Below are 27,959 nucleotides of genomic sequence, written 5' to 3' on the forward strand. Positions count from 1 at the left end.
TGGCCTGGAATTGATTCAGACCTGGAACATTGTGTTTGCAGGTGCACGACGTGTGCCCAGCTGGGTAATGCCCCCAGGGAGGCCCCACTCAGCCCATGGCCCTGGCCCACCAGGCCATGGTCACACATTCATGTTGACTACGCGGGCCCGTTCATGGGTAAGATGTTCCTTATTGTGGTAAATGCGTACTCGAAATGGATCGAGTTCATCATTCTGAATTCATGCACGTCATCCACCACCGTGGAAAGCCTACATGCGATCTTTGCAACCCATGGCTTGCCAGACATCCTGGTTCGTGATAATTGCCCATGTTTCACAAGCTACGAATTCCGAGAGTTTATATCGGGCAATGGCATCAACCACGTCAGGACTGCGCCATTCAAGCCGGCCTCCAATGGTCAGGTGGAATGTGCGGTCCAAATCATAAAGCAAGGTATGCTCAGGATTCAAGGGCCCTCCCTACAATGCTGCCTATCGCGCCTCCCGACCGCACGCGCTCACGGGGGTCCCGCCCGTAGAGCTATTAATGAAACGGACACTCAAAACTCGGTTATCCCTCATTCACCCAGTCCTGGCCGACATAGTTGAGGGCAAGCGCAAGTCACAAAACGAGTACCACGACCGTAATGCGAGGGGGAAATGTATAGAAATAAATGATCCTGTATTCGTCCTCAATCACGCCATGGGGCCCAAATGGCTTGAGGGCACTGTAATTGACAAAGAGGGGAATAGGGTCATCGTGGTAAAACTCAACAATGGTCAGATATGCCGTAAGCATCTGGACCAAGTTTAAAAAAAAAAAGGTTCAGCATCGACACGGAGGTACCTGAAGAAGACCATGAGATGGAGCTCACCACACCGCCAGTGAACGAGCAACAAGAGCAATCAGAAGAATGCACAGCCCCTGAGGTCAGTCCGGACAGGCCAGAATCACCACAGGTGACAGACACTCATGTCAGTGTCCAACAACCAGAGCCCCAACTGCAGCGCTCCACGAGGGAGCGTAGACCACCTGAAAGACTAAACCTATGATTCCAATAAGACTTTGTGGGGTGAAGTGATGTCATGTATGTAACCACAATGTAACACCACTGCATTACTGTATACACTCAACTTAGATGCACACCTTGACCACAAGGGGTGAACTTGTGGGAGACACTCCTTACCTGATCACTCAGGTATAAAAAGGGAGGTCCTATGCAGGGTCACTGTCTTTGGAGCCCTGTGAATAAAGAGTTCAGATCACAGGGTGACCTTATCCCCAGAATGTGCCTCGTGTGGTTTCATACTGTCGAGTAAGGACTTTAAAATGTCTACACTTGGAATGTTCCACTTTGGAGCAAGTGCTTTTTCATTGACATGTCAAGAAATTCACTTTAGTTTGAAGGTGGTGGTCCCTCCCCTCCAAGACATCCCTCACATTAAACTTCCTACTCTTCGACAACTCGGCAGTCACTGGCAAACCTAACTCCTGAAAATTCCAGAGTGCGTATATCAACTGAGACCAAGATGTGAACTCAGATGAGAATTCACACTGTAAAGCTGGAAGTAACTGGCTGTCTTCAAATACCAACCACATTCTCAATAAATCAGCAGCCTGTCACTTGACCACAGAGAGTAGCTTATTTCTGTATCGCTGTGCATTGAGAGTGCTCACAAACCAGCATTGTGCCGAGGATTGAAAAGAAAAATGGTAAACTAGCTGTCAGTTTAAAAAAATAATTAGCCACTCAGTAGATTACATTTCTTTCAATATAATCATGTCTGCCATTGCCGCCAGAGAGAAGAAAAATGTTGGTGTTCATGCTGATATATGTTCTGCTCTTTCTTGCAGCCCATTAAGTTACCCAGCATTCAACAGGTATTCTTCTTCATCCTTGTCATCACAAGCATCAGCTGAAGTTAGCAACATCACTGGGCAGTCTGAAAGCTCTGATGAAGTCTTTCATATGCAGGTATATTATGTCTTCTATAAATGAAAATCACGATATTGTATTAAATATATCCTGTTCGATTTAAACAGGTACTTTGAACTGACCAAATCATCAGAGGCAGTCCCTCGGAATCGAGGAAGATTTGCTTCCACTCCTAAAGTGAGTTCTTTGGTGGCTGAACAGTCCAACACGAGAGCCACAGACCCTGTCACAGGTGGGACAGACATTCGTCGGTGGGGGGGGTGGGGGGCGAGTGGCACTGATTTACCACACGCTCCTTCCGCTGCCTGCGCCTGATCTCTTCACACTCACAGCGCTGAGATTCGAAGAGCTCAATGCCCTCCCGGATGCACTTTCTCCACCTAGGGCGGTCTTTGGCCAGGGTCTCCCAGGTGTTCGTGGTGATGTCGCACTTCACCAGGGAGGCTTTGAGGGTATCCTTATAATGTTTCCGCTACCCACCTTTGGCTCGTTTGCTATGAAGGAGCTTCGCGTAGAGCAATTGCTTAGGGAGTCTCTTGTCTGGCATTTGAACTAAGTGGCCTGCCCAACAAAGCTGATCGAGTGTGGTTCGTGCTTCAATGCTGGGGATGTTAGCCTGGGCGAGGACACTGATGTTGGTGCATCTGTCCCCTTGGACTGGCCAAAGTAGTAGGTTTGTTGCTTCTATTGGCATGAGTAAATTCCATAAATGAGGACAGTATAGTTGATGAGCAGTAACACATGGTGAGGTGGGCCCCTGATGGTTTGAAAGGAGACAGCAGCAGTTTGTATCCCGTTAATAGGTTTCAAAATAATGTTATTCTAGCCTATTTGGAAATAACTTATTGTTGTTCGAAAGTAAAGTATGTCTTTAATAATAAACTCATTGTATATTCTTTGTAGGCAAGTCCATCTACCTCGAGCTTAAGCTCCACACATTCAGCCTCTCCAAATGTTACTAGTTCAGCTCCATCCAGTGCCAGAGGTAGGTCTGCTCAATCCAATTAACTGCTCCTTTTTAAAGTTAAAGAGCAAACTGATTGTCAAAGGATATCAAATGTTTGAAAGTATGAATATTTTTGTGTGACTATAATGGTCAAATAGTTTAAAAGAAATTGTTTGCTTACTGTATATTTTAGGTTCCCCACTGCTATCTGATAAGCACAAACATTCAAGAGAAAATACATGCTTGTCTCCCAGAGAACGGCCTTGTAGTGCCATTTATCCAATATCCATGGAACCTGCACAGGTAAGCACACCACGAAGAAAGGTCAGTGTCAGTATTTCTCTCAAATAAGCCTGTGGACTTGATTGCAGCATTCAAAATAAAATGGATCAATTCCTCTCAGAAAAAGCAGTTTAGGCTTTGTAGATTAACTTGATGGCAAATAAAAGTTGGACAGAGCTCTGGTTCAAAACAAGCTTGAAGAGAAGTTGGCGGGTAGATGATTAAATACTCTATGGAAACAATGACTCTTGGGAGCATGGAAAGGTCAAATACAATCAGTTAGGGTTAAACTATCTTGACCAAAGACTTTTTTGTTCTGCTCTGAACAGGAAATAGAGGATATGGACATGGCAGCAGGACAGGACAGAGGTGAAAATGAGCTGCTGATCCTGAACATAGGCCTAAATAACCGTAAACTAGGCAGATTGTGTGTCAGTCGACATAAGTACTGGATAGTAAGGTCGTCAACTTCTTAAAATTGGAAGAAATAAAGGCTGCTTTAGATTTGTTTCTTAGTTTTACACACAACTAAGAGGCTAAAATATAGTCAGGATGTTAATCTGCTTTTTTAATCATAAAACTGGGCTTATGCATTTTTCTCACTTGTTTTTAATCTCAGGAGGTTACAATGCTGATTTTGTGTTCGTCACTGTATACTGAGGTGAAGCAACCTTCTTTGGTGACAGATGACGTTCCCATTAGTGCTACAATTGATGATGTTGCACAATGTACTAAACTAAACTTTGCTTACAACAGTGGTTTTAAAATAGTGAAAATCTTTTTACAAAGCTACTGTCTTCATTTTGAATAGACTGGTATTGCAAAATAAATAAAGCCTTGACTAGGTTTTACCCTCAGAGTACCTTTATGATAAATTTTCAGTTGTTCAAAAATATCCCTTTTTAACTATGAACAAACCTGAATTGTTGTGGCATTTTAACAGGTCATGTTTTTGTCAGATATTCTCTTCCAGCGATGGTGTAGGTGTTTCTTTCCAGTAGGTGCTTCATTTAGTAGTGTAGAGGCATTGCATCTTTTGTCATATTTGATGAGTTGGTACTTCTCATTGTTGCAATAAACCCTTTTTTTACCAGCAGACACTTACCCAACAGATCGGTGATTCCTGCATGCCCAGAAGTGATCCCAATTTATCTGCACCTGAAAAAGGTCGGTGTATGCTACAATTCCCTTTCTACGTATATCTTTTCTTAAGTAATTCATTATTGCTGTTATACTACACTGGACAATCAAGTTTAGGTTGGTCAATCTGAAAATCAAGACCACTGGATCAGAATATAATTACAGATGAGGAGGGCAATTCAGGCCACATTAATCCATTCATCCAGAATGACCCTCTAGTCTTCCCATTTCAGCATCCGAATGGTTCTTGAATTATTCCAGGGTTTTCACCTCCACTGCTCTGTCTGAGAGTGCATTAGTGCATTCCATGTGTTGATCACTTTTTGTGTGGAGAGTAGCTTCCTGATACTAATCTTAAATTTACTTTTTCCCAGTTTGAACCTGTAGCTTTGTCATACTTTCTCTTCTAAAGTAGTATTCTGGATTTACTTTTTCCATTCTCTTAAAAAGTAAGGGGGAGGAATCGGGCTGCTTTGCACCTTCCATTTGTGCCGGGGGCACTAATAAGGCACAAATGAGTTTGCGACCAGGCATGGCGAGAACAGCACCTCCCTCTAAATTCGGTGGGGGTTTTGCGGCGGCAGTAGCACGTAGCGCCCCGCTGCGCCTGGCTATACTGACGTCATCATCGTGCGCAGCGACCTGGAACAAAAATTGGCCCTTGCCCCCTGGTTTTACGCCTGACGCTGACAACGACAACGACCGCTTCAGCGGTTGGGTTTCAGTCAGATGTCGGCTGGAGGAGCGCTATTTAAAGGCACCAGCATCTGGTTTACTTTTAGTCGGCCAATAATGGTTCCTTCTTAGTTGCGCAAAGGCAATCAGGCGTTTTGAGCGACTTAAGCGATTTGCAGTTGAAGGAATGTTCTGGCTCATAAAGATTCGTGTCTTTCATTGAGGGTAGATTTAAAGTCCAACATTTTTATTGTTTCATGGGGGCTGTGCTGGCACTGGACCTTGTGCTCCAGCGTCACTGTCGAAGACAACTGAGGCAGAGAGAAAGACAGCAAAATGTGGCCAGAGGGAGGAGGGCCAACAGGACTTTCAACAGGAGGCCTTACCCACCCAGGGTAAACCAGCAACAATTCTCCTACATCAATCTCACTGAGGAACAGTGTGTTCGAAGGCTGTGCCTCAGCAAGGAAGTGGTCACCGAGCTCTGCCATCTCCTGCAACCAGACCTTGAACCTCAGACCAGGGTGAGGACAGCTCTCTCAAGGTCACCATCGCGCTCAATTTCTATGCCAGCGGATCCTTCCAGTGTGCAACATGAGACATCTCCAACATCTCCCAATTTGCCGTCCATTGCTGCATCTGCGAGGTCCCAGATGCTCTCTACAGAAGGAGAAGGGATTACATTTCCTTCCCCATCACCAGGCAGAAGCAGCACGAGCGTGCATGTGCCTTTACCAGGATAATAGGCTTCCCCATGGTGCACGGCGCCCACACCGCTTTGAGGGCACCACAGAATAATCCTGAGGTATTCAGTAACAGCAAAGGCTACCATTCACTAACTATGCAGTTGGTGACCACACACAGCAAATCCTTACCGTCAATGCTCACTATCCTGGCAGCAGCCACGATGCATTCATCCTGTGCCAGACTGGTGTGTCAGCTCTCTTCCAGCCACCACATCAAGCTCGCGACTGGCTGGTTGGAGACTAGGGCTACCCACGCTCCACCTGGCTCATGACTCCCCTCCGCAACCCCAACACTCCTGCCCAACACTCATATAATGAGAGCCATGTTGCTACCAGGAACATCATCGAGCAGACCATCGGAGTGCTCAAGCAATGGTTCCGCTGCCTTGATCGCTCGGGAGGAGTGATCCAGTACTCGGCTGAGCGGGTGTCCCTTTTCGTCATCGTCTGCTGCCGGCTACACAACTTGGCCATCATGGGAGCGCAGGCATAGCTCCACCATGTCGGAAGGAGGAGGAGGAGGAACAGGAGCAACAACAGCAGCAATGGAGGGGGCCAGGCACTCGATCGCCATTGTGCAAGGGCGGTCCGCGACCGTCTCGTCACACTTCAGTTCCAATGAATTCCAGGCCGCTTCCCAGTTGCTCTGCACGTACCCTTCATTACATCAATTTCTTATTCCATACCACAGCCCCAAAACTGAAATGAGAGACAGCACCAAATATACAATATTCCAATTAAAATTTTTATTCAAAAACATTAACCACATATGTAAACAACAATTAAATTTACTATTCACCCTTGTGCAAAACCTTATATCCCCTCTTAACACTGCCTTTACCTATTCTTCTACTCCTACGTAGTGTGTCCCCTCTGGCTGCAGCACGGCTGGTGGAAGGCTGCTGAGTGTCAGGACCAGAGACCACAGAAGGCCCAGCTGTCGACTACCACCTCAGGCTGGGGGCTTGCTGGATGACAGGTAGCGAAAAGTGCAATGGCAGAATGGCAGTGGTGGAATCAGAAATGCTGTCATCCTGAGAGGACAGCAGGTGCCCGCTCCACTGACCCACTGCCACTCATCCAGGGCAATACTTCAGCATCCCTACCTATCTGCACAGATTGCTTGCCTGCTGCAACATCATGAGATCCCCAGTCAACAGTGGTGGACCCAGCAATGTTGGCAGCAGTCAGAGCTTGCGTGGCATCCTGCTGAGACTGCATGAGAGCAGTCTGAGACTCGATGCCACCAACCATTCTTTGCATTACAGCACTAAGATGTTGCGTTGCTTCCGCCTGTGATGCAATGGAAGCTGCCACATAGCCCATCACACGCATCATGAAGTCTGGATCCCCACAGTCTCTCTGGGAGTCTACCATTGTCTGCAGTCTGGCAATGATGGGCTCCATGGTGTGCACTGAGCTCTGTGCAATGTTGAAGGAGGACTCCTCCATGTTCCTTACCATTGCTGAGAGGCTCTCCGGCACCTTTGCCATTGGACCTGTCATCTCGGAGTGCATGGCCATCACCCTTGTTGAGAATGCAGTTTTGAAAGCAGCTGATTGCATACAGGAATACATGATTTCAAATTCTGAAACTAACTTAATATAAAAAGTGAAACAGCGAGTTGTCATCGTTAATGTTATGTATGTAACCCTAGGCAAGCTGTATCGTACCGCCACCAGAGGGCCTACCTTTTGGAGTCCCAAGGGATCCCAGCATCCCTTGGGCGCACTGTCTATAAGCAGGCCTCCCATGCTGTACAAGCACTCTGGAGTTTAAATAAAGGAGCTAAGGTGAGACTTACTCACTGTATACAGTACTCCGTTGCATTACTTTATTATGAGCATAACAATTGGCAACGAGATAACGAACAACCATGCGAAAATGCAAAGAACTTTTGGTATCCTGGAGAAATTCTCAGAAGGGGATGATTAGGAGGCCTTCGTGGAGCGACTCGACCAATACTTCGTGGCCAATGAGCTGGAAGGGGACGAGAACGCTGCCAAACGAAGGGCGATCCTCCTTACCGTCTGCGGGGCAACAACCTATGGCCACATGAAGAATCTTCTAGCTCCGCTGAAACCAACAACCAAATTCTGTGAAGAACTGTGTACACTGGTCCCGGAGCACCTAAATCCAAAAGAAAGCGTTTTGATGGCAAGATATCGATTCTACACGTGTCAACGGTTTGAAGGCCAGGAAGTGGCGAGCTACGTTGCCAAACTGAGGTGCCTTGCAGGACATTGTGAATTCGATGGATTCCTGGAGCAAATGCTAAGAGACTTTTTTGTGCTTGGCATTGGCCATGAGGTTATCCTTTGCAAACTATGGACTGTTGAAACACCGAATCTGAGTAAAGCCATAACGATAGCCCAGGCATTTATGTCCACCAGCGATAACACCAAACAAACTTTGCAACATAGAGGTTTCGGCTAGTATTGTACACAAAGTAACGTCGTTTTCAGGCAGGAATGCATATGGCAGAAGGTACACGCCGGCAGCTGCACGACCTCAGATGACTCAGAGTCTGCCATCAATCGTTAATGCGAGGCAATTAACACCTTGTTGGCGCTGCGGAGGTGATCATCGAGCCCATCAATGCTGCTTCAAACACTATGCGTGCAAAGGCTGCGGAACAATGGGACACCTCCAGCGAATGTGCAGATGAGCTGCAAACCCTGAAAACCACCACGTTGCAGAGGAAGATTGATCCATGGTGGATCAGGCTGAACTAGAGGCTCAAACCGAGGACGCAGAAGTGTACGGGCTACACAACCTTCACCACTGGACGGAATTCCAGTATCCATGAAACTGGACACTGGAGCGAGTCAGTCTATCATGAGCAAAAAGGCCTTCAACAGGCTGTAGTGCAACAAGGCACACAGGCCCAAGCTTAGCCCCATTCATACCAAGCTAAGAACTTACACCAAAGAGCTAATTCCTGTTGTTGGCAGCGCAGAAGTAAAAGTCTCTTATGATGGAGCAGTGCACGAACTCCCACTATGTATTGTACCAGGAGATGGCCCCACACTGTTCGGCAGAAGCTGGCTGGGAAAAATCAGTTGGAACTGGGACGACATCCGAACGCTCTCGTCCGTCGAAGATGCTTCGTGCCCAGGTTCTGAGCAAGTTCCCGTCGTTGTTTGAGCGAGGCATTGGAAGTTTCTTGGGGGTGAAGATGCAGATCCACTTGGTTCCTGGTACACGACCCATCCACCACAAGGCACGGGCGGTGCCATACATGATGTGAGAGAAGGTGGAAATTGAGCTGGACAGACTGCAGCGAGAAAGCATCATCGCGCTGGTGGGGTTCAATGAGTGGTCCAGTCCGATTGTTCTGGTTCTCAAAGGTGACGGCACGGTCAGAATTTGTGGGGACTATAAAGTAACAATTAACTGTTTTTCGCTGCAGGACCAGTACCTGCTACCCAAGGCAGATGACCTATTTGCGACCCTGGCTGGAGGAAAGACGTTCACCAAGTTGGACCTGACCTCAGCCTACATGACGCAGGAGCTAGAGGGATCGTCGAAAGGCCTCACCGGCATCCAACATGCACAAAGGTCTGTTCGTCTACAATAGATGCCCGTTTGCGATTCGATCAGTCGCGGCAATTTTCCAAAGGAACATGGAGAGCCTGCTAAAGTCGGTTCCGCGCACCGTGGTTTTCCAGGACGACATACTGGTCACAGGTCGGGACACCGTTGAACACTTGCAGAACCTGGAAGAGGTTCTAAGTCGGCTAGATCGCGTGGGACTCAGGTTGAAATGCTCGAAGTGTGTTTTCCTGGCGCCAGAGATCGAGTTCTTAGGGAGAAGAATCGCGGCAGACGGCATCAGACCAACCGAACCCAAGACGGAGGCCATCCAGAAAACAGAAACATAGAAACATAGAAAATAGGTGCAGGAGTAGGCCATTCGGCCCTTCTAGCCTGCACCGCCATTCAATGAGTTCATGGCTGAACATGCAACTTCAGTACCCCATTCCTGCTTTCTCACCATACCCCTTGATTCCCCTAGTAGTAAGGACTTCATCTAACTCCTTTTTGAATATATTCAGTGAACTGGCCTCAACAACCTTCTGTGGTAGAGAATTCCACAGGTTCACCACTCTCTGGGTGAAGAAATTCCTCCTCATCTCGGTCCTAAATGGCTTACCCCTTATCCTTAGACTGTGTCCCCTGGTTCTGGACTTCCCCAACATTGGGAACATTCTTCCTGCATCTAACCTGTCTAACCCCGTCAGAATTTTAAACGTTTCTATGAGGTCCCCTCTCATTCTTCTGAACTCCAGTGAATACAAGCCCAGTTGATCCAGTCTTTCTTGATAGGTCAGTCCCGCCATCCCGGGAATCAGTCTGGTGAACCTTCGCTGCACTCCCTCGATAGCAAGAATGTCCTTCCTCAGGTTAGGAGACCAAAACTGTACACAATACTCCAGGTGTGGCCTCACCAAGGCCCTGTACAACTGTAGCAACACCTCCCTGCCCCGTACTCAAATCCCCTCGCTATGAAGGCCAACATGCCATTTGCTTTCTTAACCGCCTGCTGTACCTGCATGCCAACCTTCAATGACTGATGTACCATGACACCCAGGTCTCTTTGCACCTCCCCTTTTCCTAATCTGTCACCATTCAGATAATAGTCTGTTTCTCTGTTTTTACCACCAAAGTGGATAACCTCACATTTATCCACATTATACTTCATCTGTCATGCATTTGCCCACTCACCTAACCTATCCAAGTCGCTCTGCAGCCTCATAGCATCCTCCTCGCAGCTCACACTGCCACCCAACTTAGTGTCATCCGCAAATTTGGAGATACTACATTTAATCCCCTCGTCTAAATCATTAATGTACAGTGTAAACAGCTGGGGCCCCAGCACAGAACCTTGCGGTACCCCACTAGTCACTGCCTGCCATTCTGAAAAGTCCCCATTTACTCCTACTCTTTGCCTACTCTCAATCCATGTCAGCACACTACCCCCAATCCCATGTGCTTTAACTTTGCACATTAATCTCTTGTGTGGGACCTTGTCGAAAGCCTTCTGAAAGTCCAAATATACCACATCAACTGGTTCTCCCTTGTCCACTCTACTGGAAACATCCTCAACAAATTCCAGAAGATTTGTCAAGCATGATTTCCCTTTCACAAATCCATGCTGAATTGGACCTATCATATCACCTCTTTCCAAATGCACTGCTATGACATCCTTAATAATTGATTCCATCATTTTACCCACTACCGATGTCAGGCTGACCGGTCTATAATTCCCTGTTTTCTCTCTCCCTCCTTTTATAAAAAGTGGGGTTACATTGGCTACCCTCCACTCGATAGGAACTGATCCAGAGTCAATGGAATGTTGGAAAATGACTGTCAATGCATCCACTATTTCCAAGGCCACTACCTTAAGTACTCTGGGATGCAGTCCATCAGGCCCTGGGGATTTATCGGCCTTCAATCCCATCAGTTTCCCCAACACAATTTCCCGACTAATAAGGATTTCCCTCAGTTCCTCCTCCTTACTAGACCCCCCGACCCCTTTTATATCCGGAAGGTTGTTTGTGTCCTCAGTAAATACCGAACAAAAGTACTTGTTCAATTGGTCCGCCATTTCTTTGTTCCCCGTTATGACTTCCCCTGATTCTGACTGCAGAGGACCTATGTTTGTCTTTACTAACCTTTTTCTCTTTACATATCTGTAGAAACTTTTGCAATCCGTCTTAATGTTCCCTGCAAGCTTCTTCTCGTACTCCATTTTCCCTGCCCTAATCAAACCCTTTGTCCTCCTCTGCTGAGTTCTAAATTTCTCCCAGTCCCCGGGTTCGCTGCTATTTCTGGCCAATTTGTATGCCACTTCCTTGGCTTTAATACTATCCCTGATTTCCCTTGATAGCCACGGTTGAGCCACCTTCCCTTTTTTATTTTTACGCCAGGCAGGAATGTACAATTGTTGTAGTTCATCCATGCGGTCTCTAAATGTCTGCCATTGCCCATCCACAGTCAACCCCTTCAGTATCATTCGCCAATCTATCCTAGCCAATTCACGCCTCATACCTTCAAAGTTACCCTTCTTTAAGTTCTGGACCATGGTCACTGAATTAACTGTTTCATTCTCCATCCTAATGCAGAATTCCACCATATTATGGTCACTCTTCCCCAAGGGGCCTCGCACAACGAGATTGCTAATTAATCCTCTCTCATTACACAACACCCAGTCTAAGATGGCCTCCCCCCTAGTTGGTTCCTCGACATATTGGTCTAAAAAACCATCCCTTATGCACTCCAGGAAATCCTCCTCCACCGTATTGCTTCCAGTTTGGTTAACCCACTCTATGTGCATATTAAAGTCACCCATTATAACTGCACCTTTATTGCACGCACCCCTAATTTCATGTTTGATGCCCTCCCAAACATCACTACTACTGTTTGGAGGTCTGTACACAACTCCCACTAACGTTTTTTGCCCTTTGGTATTCTGCAGCTCTACCCATATAGATTCCACATCGTCCAAGCTAATGTCCTTCCGAACTATTGCCTTAATTTCCTCCTTAACCAGCAATGCTACCCCACCTCCTTTTCCTTTTATTCTATCTTTCCTGAATGTTGAATACCCCTGGATGTTGAGTTCCCAGCCCTGATCATCCTGGAGCCACGTTTCTGTAATCCCAATCACATCATATTTGTTAACATCTATTTGCACAGTTAATTCATCCACCTTATTGCGGATACTCCTTGCATTAAGACACAAAGCCTTCAGGTTTTTTTTTAACACCCTTTGTCCTTTTAGAATTTTGCTGTACAGTGGCCCTTTTTGTTCTTTGCCTTGGGTTTCTCTGCCCTCCACTTTTCCTCATCTCCTTTCTGTCTTTTGCTTTTGCGCCGAGCCCACAGAACGTGATGGAGCTGCGGTCGTTCCTGGCACTCCTCAACTATTTTGGTAATTTCCTACCCGGGTTGAGCACCGTACTAGAACCCATACGTGTGCTACTATGCAAGGGAGATGACTGGGTATGGGGGAAATCACAAGAGGCTGCTTTTGAGAAAGCCAGAAATGTTATGTTCCAACAAACTGCTTGTTCTGTATAACCCATGTAAACGATTAATGCTAGCTTGCGATGCGTCTTCATACGGGGCCGGGTGTGTGTTATAACAAGCTAATGAATCGGGAACATTGCAACCGGTCGCCTATGAGTCCAGGAGTTTGTCCAAGCCCGAAAGGGCTTACAGCATGATTGGAAAAGAAGCTCTGGCATGCATTTACGGGGTGAAAAAAATGCACCAGTATCTGTTTGGTCTCAAGTTTGTGCTAGAAACTGACCATAAGCCGCTCATATCGCTATTCTCTCAGAGCAAAGGGATTAACACCAATGCCTCTGCCCGCATCCAAAGATGGGTGCTCACGCTGTCTGCATACAACTATATAATCCACCACAGACCAGGCACAGAGAACTGCACTGATGCTCTCAGTCGGCTACCATTGCCCACCACTGGGGTGGAAATGGCACAGCCTGCAGACTTGCTCTTGGTGATGGATGCATTCGAAAACGAAGTGTCACCTATTACGGCCTGCCAGATTAGGACCTGGACCAGCCAGGATCCTTTACTGTCCCTGGTTTAAAAAAAAAACTGTGTCCTCTATGGGAGCTGGTCCAGCTTCCCAGCGGAGATGCATGAAGAGATCAAACCATTCCAGCGGCGCAAAGACGAAATGTCCATATAGGCGGACTGTCTTTTGTGGAGTAATCACGTGGTTTTGCCTAAGAAAGGCAGGGAAACGTTCATATGCGACCTATACAGTACCCACCCAGGCATAGTAATGATGAAAGCAGAGCCAAATCCCATGTGTGGTGGCCTGGCATCGATTTAGAGTCATGCGTGCGCCAGTGCAACACTTGCTCTCAACTGAGCAATGCACTCAGGGAGGCACCGCTAAGTTTGTGGTCATGGCCCTCCAAACTGTGGTCTAGGATCCACGTTGACTTTGCGGGCCCGTTTCTAGGCAAAATGTCTTTGGGTGTTGTGGATGCTTATTCAAAATGGATTGAATGTGTAATAATGTCTGTAAGCACGTCCACTGCCACCATCGAAAGCCTACGAGCCATGTTCACCAGGCACGGCCTGCCTGATGTCGTCAGCGACAATGGGCGGTGCTTCACCAGTGCTGAATTCAAGGAATTCATGACCCGCAATGGGATCAAGCACGTCACATCTGCCCCGTTCAAGCCCGAATCCAATGGCCAGGCAGAACGGACAGTCCAAACCATCAAGCAAAGCTTGAAACGTGTGTCGGAAGGCTCCTTGCAGACTCGCCTGTCCCAAGTCCTGCTCAGCGACCGCACCAGACCCCACTTGCTCACCGGGGTTCCCCTAGCTGAGCTGCTCGTGAAAAGGGCACTCAAAATAGGACTCTCGCTTGTCCACCCTGATCTCCATGATCATATCGAGGGCAGGCGGCGTCAACAAAGCATGTACTATGATCGCGCAAACTTGTCACGCGATATTGAAGTCAATGACCCTGTATTTGTAATCAACTATGGACATGGTCACAAATGGTTTGCTGGCACTATCATAGCCAAAGTAGGGTGTTTAAGGTCAAACTTGCCAATGGATTAACTTGCAGAAAGCATTTGGACCAAACCAAAATTGCAATTCACAGACAGCCACGAGCAACCTGTAGAGGACACCACCAACTTCGACCCTCCGATACACACACAAGTGGCAACCGACAGCACGGTTGACCACAAAGCTGAACTCGCCATCCCCCGCAGCCCAGCAAAGCCAGCTGCCCAGCAGCCCAGCAGCCCAGCGAAGAACCAACCAACTCACCCACACCTGCATTTGTACCGAGACGATCGACAAGGGAGCGAAAAGCCCCAGATCATCTCACCCTGTAAATAAGTGTACTATTGACTTTGGGGAGGAGTGATGTTATGTATATAACCCTAGGCAACCTGTATCATACCGTCATCAGAGGGCCTACCTGTTGGAGTCCCAAGGGATCCTAGCATTCCTTGGGAACACTGTGTATAAGCAGGCCTCCCATGCTGTACGAGCACTCTGGAGTTTAAATAAAGGAGCTAAGATGAGACTTACTCACTGTCTACAGTACTCAGTTGCATTACTTTATTATGAGCATAACAATTAAAGTCATCAGCATACACAGTGTCTGGTTGATCGGTCTTTTCTGTTTACATCTTTGTTCAATGTAATTTCTTTGGGATCTTTCCTGCCGCTAGGATCTTTTCTCTATCACCTTCTCTAGACTTTTCCAGGCCACCTTCCCACCGCACTCCACGGCCAATTGACTTTAAGCTCCATCCTCCAGCAGTTCCAATTTTAAGTCAATTATCTTTCAACAGCTTTGACAGGTAGCTAGTCAGTCGTAGAGTGGATCTCTAACCTTATTCCCCATCGAGGTCCTCATCTGAGTCCTTTCTTTGCATAACTCGCGCGCGAACTCCCCCTCCAGTGTGCTGGCCCCCGAGATACCCTTTCCCCCTAGTCCCCGGTGCATCACCCAGCGCAGACCCCTCTACTAAGTATGCCGCTAATGATCGTGTAGTGCCAGTCTCTGAGGTGGTGCCTGCGGGTGAGAGATGCGGTGGTGCAGTGCTCTGGTCATTTTCTTCTTCCTCACTCTCGGTGGGGGCGGGGGGATTCAGAGACAGGCTGGCCATCTGCTGGCTGATTATCTGAAAGCATAAAGACACAAGACTCGTGTTACGGTGAGGGCAGGGGGGCAGGAATGGAGCAAGGAATGCAGACAGTGTCAGGAGCTGGAAAATGCTAAAGCCTTATGGTGTGAGGGGAGAGTGGGATGAGAAAAGGAGAGGGAATGGAAATATCGTTGTTGCCCCTAGTGGGGTCCACATCACCGATGGCCACACGCCCACCATGAGTCGCAACACTCGCTCCTCCAGGACTGAGAGCTTCTGCAGCTGAGGTTCACCCCCGCCTGTCCTCTGCTGCTCCCTCCTATTGTGTGCCATCTTGGCCTGGAAAAATAAAAGAGTGTGTGTGAATCAGAGTCCAGCTGTGTGTCTGGGAGATATGCCTGCTGTTGTTGAATAGCTGTGCATGTAAGCAAGGTCTGAGCTGAGGATGTGAGTTTGCAAAGGTGCAAATGTTTGGTGGGGGAGTGGTGCTTTGCGCAGTGGGCACAGACAGAGGTTCAGATGCTGGTATGTAGGACCTGTTGAAGCATGTACTCACCTTGACCACTCGACTGAGGTCGTTTAATTTTTTACAACACTGTGTCAGGCTACGTTCCATGACTCTACTGGCCAAGATCTCCTGTGCCACTTTCCTCCACATTGCTGGAAGACCTGGAGCAACGGCCTCTTTCCACCTGTCGGGAACAGCACTTCCCTCTTTTGTTCCACTGCCCCCACCAATGCCTCCAATGCGACGTCAGTGAACCGATGAGCTCTCTCCCTTGGATTTGGATTGGGAACAGCCATAGCCATGACGTGTTTCACTTGCTCTCAGGTCGACATCAGTACCAGGAATGATGAAAATGAGCAGCTGCACATTGATACAACCTCCCCTTTAAGAGCTGGAATTAGCCAGTGTGAAGGATTGAAGGATGATTGCTGACTGCAAGTCACCTGAAATTTGGCAGCGCTCTGGTGGTAGTACCCCTGTAGTGCCCCACTGAGGTCATTAGCGCTTGATTTAGCATTCCTTGCCTTCCTGGGGTGCTAAAGCCCAATTAAGAAGAACTTCAGAATCCTTTGCATCTGACTTTTTAAATTTTGAAAATTTAGCGCCAACGGGGTACCACCGAATTTCTCCCCCAGAGACTTAGATTTATGTAGCGTCTTTCACAACCTTGGGATGTCCAAAAGCATTTTACAGCCAATGAAGTACTTTTGAAGTGTAGTTGCTGTTGTAAATGTACGAAACATGGCAGCCAATTTGTGCATAGCAAACTTCTACAATCAGATAATCTGTTTTTTAATGATGTTGATTGAGGGATTGGCCAGACACCGGGGAGAATTTCCCTGCTTTTCTTCAGAAAAGTGCCATGGGATAATTTACGTCCACCTGAGAGGGAGATGGGGTTTCGGTTTAACGTCTCATCTGAAAGATGGTATCTCCATCAGTTCAGCACTCCCCTCAGTACTGTACTGGAGCATTAGCCTAGATTTTTGTGCTCAAGTCTCTGGAGTGGGGCTTGAACCCACAACCTTCTGACTCAAAAACAAGAGTGCTACCAATTGAGCCATGGCTGACTTCTCTATTTTAACTATCTGTATACCTCAATAAGATTATATTTCTGGTGCCTCCTGTGCAGACTAAAAGGCCCAGGTTTCTCCAGTCTTTCCTTATAATTCAGACCTTGGACACTAGGGATGAACCTGATGGCTCATCACTGTACTGTCTCCAATTTCTCTCTTGGTTCCCGGGGATCAGAACTGACCACAGTACTTAAGGTGGCCTGACCAGCACACTGCATACTTGGATTACAACTGCCGTGGATTCATATTCTACAGTTTTGCTTCTGTAGTTCAACATTCTATTGGCTTTTTTGATTGCTACTTTGCATTGGTTGAACATGTATAGTCTACTAAGATTCCGAGGTGTCTGAACTTCATTCTTAGCCATTTCAACACCATTCACAAAGTACAGATGTCACCCATTTTCCCTTCCTTTGTGCAGAACTTTGCATGTCTGTTAAATTTCATGTGCTATTGTTCTGTCCACATACATATTTTGTTTAACTTATTTTGATTGGAATTTTATCTTTTAAAATGGCAGTTCATCAATATTTCTATGTACAATATTTAGTATTCCAATAAATGTATTTGGAAATGTATTATACAGTATACAAGGATATGATATAATATGATTAGTCATGTGGGTGAATTATACAGCTGTAATTCAATCATACAGATCCAATTATATCATAACTTATGAGAACAGGTATAGAAATTGAATTGCGTTGCTAAACTCGCTCCTGACTGCATTCAGTTCTGCTCAACAAAGTAAACATCCAAACTCTGGAAGTGATGCAGAGAAGGAAAAAAAACTGCTGATCGCGACCACTGGAGGAGTGAGTTATAAGGAACGTTTAGAAAATTGTGTGCACTTCAAGCTTGAAATAAGGTGCATTCAGGAGTAGAAGTGAAATAGAAAAGGTTAATCCAAAGTGATGTTTCAAGTTAGACCACAGCTACAGGATAAGGAGACATATGTACAAAATTCCAAACGCTAAGTGCAGGACCAATATCAAGGAGCATTTCTTCACACAGTGATTAATATCTTGAATGGTTTTTGAGCAGGTTAGTGGTGGCATTAAAGAGGCAGTTGAATGCAATGATCATGGAGTGAGAGGAATTCTGGAAGAATGAGCTGGATGGACCTAGATGGCTTCTCTCAACTGTACTTGTGTTTATGCTCTTTATGATGTATTTAATATACCATCTACATTTTTGAATTAAGCAAAAATTAAATGTGCTATTCACTCTGCCACTGTGACAATAGAGTATTATGAGTGTTATATTAAAGTAACTTGCAAATAAGATTAGAAAAATAGATTGGGATGTCTGGAAAGCAGAATGTCCTCTGATTTACAGAGGTGCCTGATTGTTACAGCAATTTACCAAGTAATTCGTGCACATGAATCATTTTTCCACACATTGAGGGATATTTTAACCCCAAAAATAGATGAGTTTTGGTTGGCTGGGATGATCAAATTTTTTAAATCACAAACCCGACCCCAACCCGCCTACTTCCTGTTTTAACAGTGTCGGGCGACCAACCCATTCCCAGGAGGCGGGTTGGTCATGTGAATATTATAATAAAGCTGCATACCTCAGATTTAATCTCCATTTTAAATTTAACCATGGCTGACTGGGTTTTCTGGGCCTCGGGAAACCCGGCAGCTAACGGGATGCAAGGACAGCTGGATCCAGCTTGCCTGCTTCCACCCTCTCCCTCCCACCCCACCCCCTGGGTCTTTCCGATCTGCCCTCCCCCCTTCTCCGAGGCCTCCAATCTCTTCTTCCCCCCCCCCCCTCCCCACCTCCCTGACCTTTCCAATCCCTCCCTCCCTCCCTGGCTATGGCCTGTAGGATTACCTGTCCAACAGCCAGCTAGCTTCTCAATCTGACTGGCTGTGGCTGGGAAACGGAGACAAAAAAATATTAATTAGGTCTTGACAAATTGGGAAACCCGTTCTTCCAGTTTTCCGAACTGTAAAACAGCTCCCCCTGCCACTCCCCCCCACCCCCACCCAAGGTCCTAAGCTACTAATGGGACCATTGTACCAAAGTGCCATCATTACATTGTATTTAACAAGTTTTATTGCACAAGATGTTTGTATGAATATTTTGAGAATATATTACTGGTAAACTTACAATTGTGACAGATTATTAGATTTGTATCTGTTGAAATGTATGCCTAATTACAACAACAATAATTTATATATCGCCTTTAAACCTAAAAAAAAAAGTCTCGAGTCTCTTCACAGAAGCGTAATCTGACAAAAATGGACACCGAGCCAAAGAAAGAGATTTTAGGAGGGGTGACCAAAGGTTTAGTCAAAGAGATGAGTCTTGAAGGAGGAGTGGGAGGTGGAGAGCAGAAAGGTCATTCGGGAGGGAATTCTAGAGCTTGGGGCCTGGACGACTGAAGTCACAGCCACCAGTGGTGGGGCGGTGGGGGGGGGGGGATGAAAGGAGTGAAGGATGCACAAGAGGCCAGATTTGGAGGAATACAGTGTTGACGGAACATTTTAGGACTGGCGAAGGTTACAGAGATAGAGAGGGGTGAGATCCTAAAGGGATTTGAACATGAGGATGATCATTTTGAATTGGAGAAGTGGGGGTGGGGTGGACTGGGACTGGGAGCTAATGTCGGTCAGTGAGCACAAGCCAATCCGCTGAAACAAATGGTAGTAAATGTAAAAGAATGAAATATATTAATTAGGGACTCTTTTCAGTACACTAAACAGTGCATGTATTATTCCTTCACAGTAATGAACCCAACTCCTAGTAGTTGGAGTCTAGACAGTGGTAAGGAAGCTCGAACCTGTGTATCAGACAATGCAAGGCTGGTGTCTCCTCCTGTCCCACCCAGGCCAACACATACAGGTAAAATGAGATGTAGTGTGACTCCAAATTATGCAATGCACCAGACCATGATATCTGGATAAAACCACTAGTAATGGATTTTATAGCAAGATCACCAGCAGAGGTCATCAGAATGACTGCTCTTCCAGTTAGCCTCGCAAAAGCAACTTTTCTTAAACATTCTATTCTCATTTGCATTCAGTTACATCAATAGTTTTGGTAAGTATTCAAGATCTTTATGAAGTAGTTCTTTTTTGGTGAATTTGTGATGTCTTTGAATGAGTGTAAGTGGAGAAATATTATTCTCACCTATACATATTAAAAATCGGTGATTTAAAAAGTACCAGGTCAAATTCACTTAAGTTGCATATTTTTAACCAATTTTGATCTTTTATACATACACAGTGAACCAGACTGTTTGCAACCTTGATGTCCTATTCAACCCAAGCTGTGTTGCTGACCCCATATCCTCCATCAAAAAGGCTGGCAAATTCCACTTCCATAATATTGTCTAACTTCGTCCCTACTTCAGGTTATCTGCTACTGAAGCCCTCAGCCACGCCTTTGTCACCTCAATAATCGACCATTCCAATTCTCTCGTAGCCGATCTGCCATCCTCTGTCTTCGGAAAATTCAGCTGGGCCGAAACTCTGCTGCCTGTATCGTTTCCTGCACCAATCTCACTGGCTCATCGTCCCAGTCCTCACTGACTTCCATTGGGTTGCTGTCCCCCGAATACCTCAAATTTAGAATTCTTATCCTCGTATTGAAATGCCCTCCATGGCCTTGCCCCTCCCTATCTATATAATCTCCTCTGGCTCCTCCAACATTCCATTCCTCTGTCTCTGCCTTCTTGGGCATTCTTCCTTCACCCCACCATTGACAGCCGTACATTCAGCTGCCTTGGCTCTATGCTCTGTAATTGCTTCCTAAACCCCTTCGCATCTTCAGCTCTCTGACCGAACTTTTGTCATGCCTATTAACTCCTTTGACTTGGTGTCCATTCTTTCCCTTATGTCTCTGTGAAGCATTTTGGAATATTTTTCTCTGCTAAAGGCACTATATAAGTGAAAGTTTCATTGTTGTTACGCATCGGCATCTATGAATTTCAATGGTGACAGTATAGCAATAACAAATTACATCATGTGTTTGTTCCTCCGCAGCTGGTAAGTTTTTTTTTAGGATCCAGCTCTTTTCTGAGAGGGACTAAAATTTTTACCCAGACAGTATTTGTTGGCTGAATAGCAATCAGTGAAGTCAGGCATGCATAAGATGTCACTGTGAATCACTTTCAGACGGTTTTTCAAATATTCAGTACCCTTTAAGTTATTACTTGTAACAGCAAAATTAAAAATCCAAATGTGTAAAAAGATTATTGGGATCCTGATTGAACTCTTGGACATTTGTATGGACTGTGTTTATCTCAATGCCAGTGATAATTTAGGATTTTTGGGCTAACAAATTTGAGAATTTGGTGGGACTGACACAGGAAGTCTGTATGAGTGTTGTCCAACAGAAATTGCTGACTAGCTGCAGGTGTGGCTACGGCGACACCGTCTAGCCACATCTTAGTAGAATTTTAGTAGAAAGTGCCTTCCCCACAATACAACTAAATGTACTTCATGTGGATATTCAAGTCATCCTCAATACGAGGGACCACCTATGATGATGTGGATATTTGCTTAACAAACATCTACCACTAGCCTGTGACCAAGGAATAACCATGTCTCTGTAGTTGTCGCTCATGTTCTTGTTCCAGAGTAGGCAGGCTGACCACGAAGAAAGTGTGAAAAAGATAAATAGTCATCAATTCAAAAAGAGGGGGGCGTGGGGGGGTGGGGTGGGGGTAAGAAAGAGCAACTTGCCACTTTTTGCTGTGTGTGTGGTTTTGCACAAGTGGACACTTTGGTTATATGGCATGTGACTAAAAGTTTTACCCCTAGAATTTGTGCAATGTTGACAGCTCTGGCTTTGTTTTGAACTGTGAATTACTCTAATTCCATTTTATTGTCATAAATAGTACTTTATTTTCTCGGAATCATTTCAGCTCTGTGACATATCAGCATTTTTACTTTTTTATTTAATGGTACAGGTTCACCTGCAAAGACATACAGGTCCTTTTCTCCACAAGCGTTTGATACTCCACCTGCACTTCCCAGATCTCCTCATAAGGTATGGATGTTAATCACAAAATAAATGCAATCTAATGCAGCAGTGTTCAAGTAATTTTAGCTTTGTGGGCTGCATAGATCTGTACCATGAATCCTTGTGGGCCAAATATAAAGTTTAAATCTATGTTCCCAACAGTTTTCACTATATCTCAGGATATTGATACAAATGGATCATCTTGTTTTGCTGTAGGATTTATTCACCATTAAGACAACAATACTAAGAACAATCCTTCCCTAATGTCCATGCTTAGACAATTCAAACAGGATAAACCAATGACTGAGAAATACAAACACACACAGGACCGATTTGCCTGTGCTTTGTGGGCTGGATTTTGAATGCTAAGGCAATCAAGGGTTATGGGGAGCAGGCAGGGAAGTGGATTTGAGGCCAAGATCAGATCAGCCATGATCTTATTGAATGGCAGAGCAGGCTCAAGGGGCCAAATGGCCTACTCCTGCTTCTATTATGTTCTTGTGTTCTTATGTTCCTATGGGTTGCCAGGGCTCAGGGTCTGTATCCAACATATTGATTATTGTTTGAACACCTTTAATCTAATATCTGATATACAAATTACCGATAACTGAAATTTTAACCTACACATACATCATGTCAGTATGTTGCAAGCTTTTAATATAAGGAAGAATTTCCAAGAGAGACCAGAGAAAATAACATGTGTCTGCATATGAATATTCATGTTTTTATATTTGTAATTAAATGTAATGCCCCTTTTATACTGCATCAAACATGCCGTACTGACTCTATTTATTAGTAGTATGAGTGGGGAGTATCATTTACATTGCCCCCCACATTACTGTAAAGTTGGGGAAAATGGAACTCCATGCAGGTGTGCTCCAGTGAAGGCATAAAGCATTGCTCATTGGACTAGATGTCTGAAATTTCTAAACTGAACTTTTTTGGTAGACTTCACACTGCCTGCTTTTTTAATGCAGCTGATGTACATTGTTGCTAGTAGAAGACTGGTTCTTAGCACACTGATGTATATTTGCCTATTTAATAATGCTGTTTGATACCAAACAAGTGTTCAAGAGCATGCTGCACTCATTCCAAAAAGTAGAGTGTAAAAGCACCATTACACTTTTGACAGCAGGCCTGCTGAGAATTCATGGATCTTGCATGTGCAGCAGCTTGTCACCATGGGATACCAAGGAAATGACACTAAAACCAAAATAAAGTATAAAAGCAGAATAGAACTGCAGGAATAAGAAGTCAGTGAACTCAAACTGTTGTCTTAAACTTCCTTCAGGATCGTAATGATTAGACCTTCATTCCTTGTAATAGTAGTATTAGGCAGCCCCTTGCGTCGAGGATGACCCGCTTCCACACCAAAAAGGGATGAGTTCACAGGTGTTCAGTGAGGGACCTGACATTCCAGGTCCCGAACTACATATTGAAGGATGGAAGATGCCTATGCATGGATTCTTTTAACGTAGGGTAGCCGTTGCACACCAGCCACCACACGGGCTTGACAGAGCAAGGTCTTGGTCGAGTGGCAAGGGTTAACCAAGACGACTGGAGACCAAGCTCTGCTGCACGGACCTAGTGCGCGCACATACTCCTACTGTCCATAGATCGCAGTGTGGGCTGGCAAAGTGCTGCCCCTGGGCCCTCGCCTGTTCTAGGTCCTGACCACGACGCTCCTGGGTCCTGATCTCTCAACGCTCCTCCGCCACGATCATTCACTGCACCTCCGCCACGATCTCTCGCCGCTCCTCCACCCCATCCCTCTGCTGTACCTGGGCTCCGCCGGTGGTCCTGCCCATGGTCCAATCGGCGACCTGGATTTTGATGACGTCAAACCAGTCGCCTACCTCAGATCCGTCGCCCTCTTGGGACAGCTCGTGCTGCAACCTGCAGAGGCTAGCTCCTTTTATCCCCCAACCTGCGGCTTTATTCATGCGAATGTATGATACATTCCCTGTAGTCTGTATCTTGCTAACGTCTGTTTAACTGTCCATCCAAATTTGAATTCATCGTCTGAGTCAGTATCATGTCTCTTGACTTTATACAAAATACCTAACATCCACCTTATCTGATTCCTTCAGTAGGTTTTGGTTTCAAATCATTTTTGAGTAATATGGTTGTTCTGACGTGTAATGGTAAAACAAGATGGTAGAGGGCAGAGTACTACACTGTAAATGGCTCTTCCATTTAAGGCAGCTATTGATTTCTAACTGGTGATGTGCTAGTGTATCTTTTGGTCACATTGAAACATCTCGTCTTTCCACCACTATTATGGCTTTCATGCCTGTTAGCTGATCTTTGCATTGTATACAACACTTCATCTCTTTTTTTAAAATTACTTATGTGTGATAGTAACCCATTAACTGCCTCTATGAAAATATTTGGCACTCTTATAAAAGCAAAAGAACTGCCGTTCCTTGAAATCTGAAACACAAACAGTCAGCAAGTCAGGCAGCATCTGTGGAGAGAACACAGGAATTAACATTTAGGGTCCATCCCTTTGCCAAGACTGTTCAGTTTTGACAAAGGGTTTGCCCCCAAAATGTTAATTATTATAAAAACAAAATGCTGGAAGGGCCATCGACCCGAAACATTAACTCTGCTTCCTCGCCACAGATGCTGCCTGGCCTGCTGAGTGTTTCCAGCAATTTTCTGTTTCTGAAACAGAAACCAGAAGAGCTGGAAATGCATATCAGGTCAATTAATAACTGTGGAGAAAATAGTTAATATCTGTGGAGAAAATAGTTGATATCTTCAGTGTTCTTCAAAACTGAAAAATAAGAGACAGAAAAGCAGATTGATATGGTCGTAAAAGAGGGTGTAAAATATTCCTACTATTGTACTATCTAAATCAGTCAAATCTTGTTTTTGTGCAGAAAGAGGAAATGTTTAGTCAGTGGTTCATGTGCTATGCACATGCAGCTATCTGTATTGTCAAGGTTGGCAATAGCCAGAGTATTAACGCTCTCTCTCTCTCATAGAAATATAGAAAATAGGTGCAGGAGTAGGTCATTCGGCCCTTCGAGCTGCACCACCATTCAATAAGATCATGGCTGATCATTCACCTCAGTACCCCTTTCCTGCTTTCTCTCCATATCCCTTCATCCCTTTAGCCGTAAGGGCCATATCTAACTCCCTCTTGAATATATCCAATGAACTGGCATCAACAACTCTCTGCGGTAGAGAATTCCACAAGTTAACAACTCTCTGATTGAAGAAGTTTCTCCTGATCTCACTCCTAAATGGCTTACCCCTTATCCTTAGACTGTGTCCCCTGGTTCTGGACTTCCCCAACATCGGGAACATTCTTCCTGCATCTAACCTGTCCAGTCCCGTCAGAATTTTATATGTTTCTTTGAGATCCCCTCTCTCTCTCTCTCTCTCTCTCTCTCTCTGTCATATATATAAATATATATATAAAATTATTAAATTCGATGCTTTTTTAGGACAAGAGTTTATTTATTTATTGTCTTTTAAATAGAAAAATATTTTAGGAAAAATACATTTCAGGAAGCAAAGTGGCAGCTTGGGTCCCAGTGCCGCTGTAATCATGCAGCATAAATGAGGCCATGGTGTTTGGGTGTCTGGTGTTTCTGATGTCAGCTGTTCATTGTTTCTATGTTTATCCAAAAATGTATATCCGAGTAAGTGAGGGGCCTTATAGTCCCTATTGAGGTGAGTAATGTGTGATCGTCCGTCTCAAATCATGATCGACATCTGGTTAGCGGAGTGGAAAAATGGCATGAGATTGCTCTTCACATTTCTAGCGGTACATTTTTTAGCTTAAAAATAATACAAAAGCAACATCGATGAAAGCAAATAATTATAAGAAAGCAAATGTTGGAAATACAGAGCAAGTACATCAGCATCAGTAAAGAGAATATAGGTTAACAGTTTTGAATATTCTGACATAGGGTTCATACCCAAAATTTCAACCTGTCTTTGCTTTTTATATCTGCTGTGTAATTTTTAGTTTTTCTACATTATTTTAGATTTCGAGAATTCATTTAGTTTTAGTGCATAGTAGTTTGTATTCTCTGAAATCTATCTGCCTTGTGATATTGTAATTTATTATTGTATTTTCTCCTCTTCTCCAACAGGGTTCTGTTCAATCGTTGACACCTTCCCCCACTGATTATCAATCCTTGGGGCCAGTTTACAACTCGCCCGTGCTGTCTGGAAGTAGTAGCAGTGGTATCTCCTCCCTGAGCAGGGGAAGTGTGACTGAGACAACCCTGACCGACGGAACAATTACATGTACCTTGATTGGCTCTGAAGAATTAATTAAAAGGGAGAATGGAACCTTTGCTTGTATGCCACCACGCTACAACATAGCTGAACATGGCACTGGAACATCAAGACGTCGAGCTCCTCTACCTCATAGCCTGTCTGTTCCTGCCAGTGCTGAGCCACCAGCTCTCCCTCCTAAGCCCCATGTATTGCGTGTACATAGGTCAGAAGGTGAAAACAGAATGGATGAAATCCTTGTCAGACCTAGATCTCAGCCTCGAAAAGTATCCCAACTATAGAGAAGCTGAAGAAAACCATCGCAACACTTGTAGAGGTGTGTGTTCTGTTCAACCTAAATGCTAATTTGACCAAAAGAATCCAGGTGGGCACCTTAAACTTAAAACATTTTGACCACATGTATGTACCCATTAATTACAGTGATTCTACAACTATATAATGGAACACTGTATTATGCAATAGGTCAGGAGGGAGAAAAAAGTTAAACTTGCACGTAACCAGAATGGCTATCCAGTAATGACGAGGAGTTAAATTTTCCCCAATTTGCATTAGTGCTATTGACACAACTGCTTTTTATTTGGAATCTCCACTAGCCACGGATTTATGAACAAGCACATTAGTTGATACAAAAGCAGAGCCTCCGTTCGACTTCGGTTACCATTTTGATGTTTGCACATATAGGATTGGATACACATAGTTCATCCTTCCGTAATGATGTTTTTTGAATGAGAGCTAGCTCTCCTCCCAGAAATAATTAGGAAGGAGATATTTCTTTTTTTCTATCTAACTCTATCTATCTCTCTCTCTCTCTCTCATTTTATTTTTCAGCACATAATGCTTTAATATTTGCATTGCATTTTCCAGAAAAATATGAGAAAAATTAGGATAGAAGAGCAAAAAAAAACCTAATATTTTGAGATCCCGGAGATCATTTTTCCACAGAGAAGATTTGGAAGGAAAAAAGTTTTATTTAAGGGTTGCATTTTAAAACAAAGTATATTCGCACATGTTAGGGGGGGAAAAAACAGAGACAAAAAGTGGTTAAAATACCAATTTACCCCAAAGACACATTATCAATAAGCAATTCATTAGCTCGTCTCCATAATCGAATAACACCTCACACCCATTGTAATGGAAAGTCTATGGGCTCTGAGCAGAGGTTGTCTGGCAGGTCTTCTCTGACTGGGAATATGGTCATAAAACTGCAGGTGCAGGCACAGGTAAGGTTTTAAAACCGAAAGCTGCAAGGGCAAGCTTTGGTCAGGCTTAGAATAAGAATGCAGGGAGGTTATGCTTGAACTGTATAAAACACTAGCTCGGCCACAGCTAGAGTACTGCGTGCAGTTCTGGTCACCACATTGTAGGAAAGATGTGACTGCACTAGAGAGAATACAGAGGAGATTTACGAGGATGTTGTCTGGACTGGAGAATTTTAGCTATGAGGAAAGATTGGATAGGATGGGTTTGTTTTCTTTGGAACAGAGGAGGCTGAGAGGAGACCATATTGAGGTGTATAGAATTATGAAGGGCCTAGATAGAGTGGATAGGAAGGACCTATTTCCCTTAGCAGAGTGGTCAACAACCAAGGGATATCGATTTAAAGTAATTGGTAGGAGGTTGAGAGGGGATTTGAGGGCAAATATTTTTACCCAGAGAGTGGTGGGAGTCTGGAACTCACTGCCTGAAAGGGTGGCCGAGGCAGAAAACTTCACCACATTTAAAAAGTACTTGGATGTACACATGAAGTGTCATAACCTATGGACCAAGAGCTGGAAA

At 44.9% G+C, this 27,959-nt stretch overlaps 1 protein-coding gene across 1 annotated transcript in view; it reads left to right on the forward strand.

Annotated features, from left to right (window-relative positions):
• Positions 1 to 26,851, forward strand: part of LOC139280730 (dedicator of cytokinesis protein 4-like) — a 511,619-nt gene extending 484,768 nt beyond the window's left edge. Inside the window, exons 46-52 of the mRNA XM_070900388.1 lie at positions 1,835 to 1,955; positions 2,820 to 2,901; positions 3,056 to 3,165; positions 4,242 to 4,311; positions 19,686 to 19,802; positions 21,874 to 21,953; positions 26,036 to 26,851. Coding sequence (XP_070756489.1) covers positions 1,835 to 1,955; positions 2,820 to 2,901; positions 3,056 to 3,165; positions 4,242 to 4,311; positions 19,686 to 19,802; positions 21,874 to 21,953; positions 26,036 to 26,464 — 1,009 coding nt within the window. The 3' untranslated portion in view covers positions 26,465 to 26,851. The remainder of the gene's footprint in view (positions 1 to 1,834; positions 1,956 to 2,819; positions 2,902 to 3,055; positions 3,166 to 4,241; positions 4,312 to 19,685; positions 19,803 to 21,873; positions 21,954 to 26,035) is intronic.
• Positions 26,852 to 27,959: the final 1,108 nt, after the last annotated feature.

This window comes from Pristiophorus japonicus, chromosome 15 (genome assembly GCF_044704955.1).
Source record: "Pristiophorus japonicus isolate sPriJap1 chromosome 15, sPriJap1.hap1, whole genome shotgun sequence".
Taxonomy (NCBI): Eukaryota; Metazoa; Chordata; class Chondrichthyes; family Pristiophoridae; genus Pristiophorus; species Pristiophorus japonicus.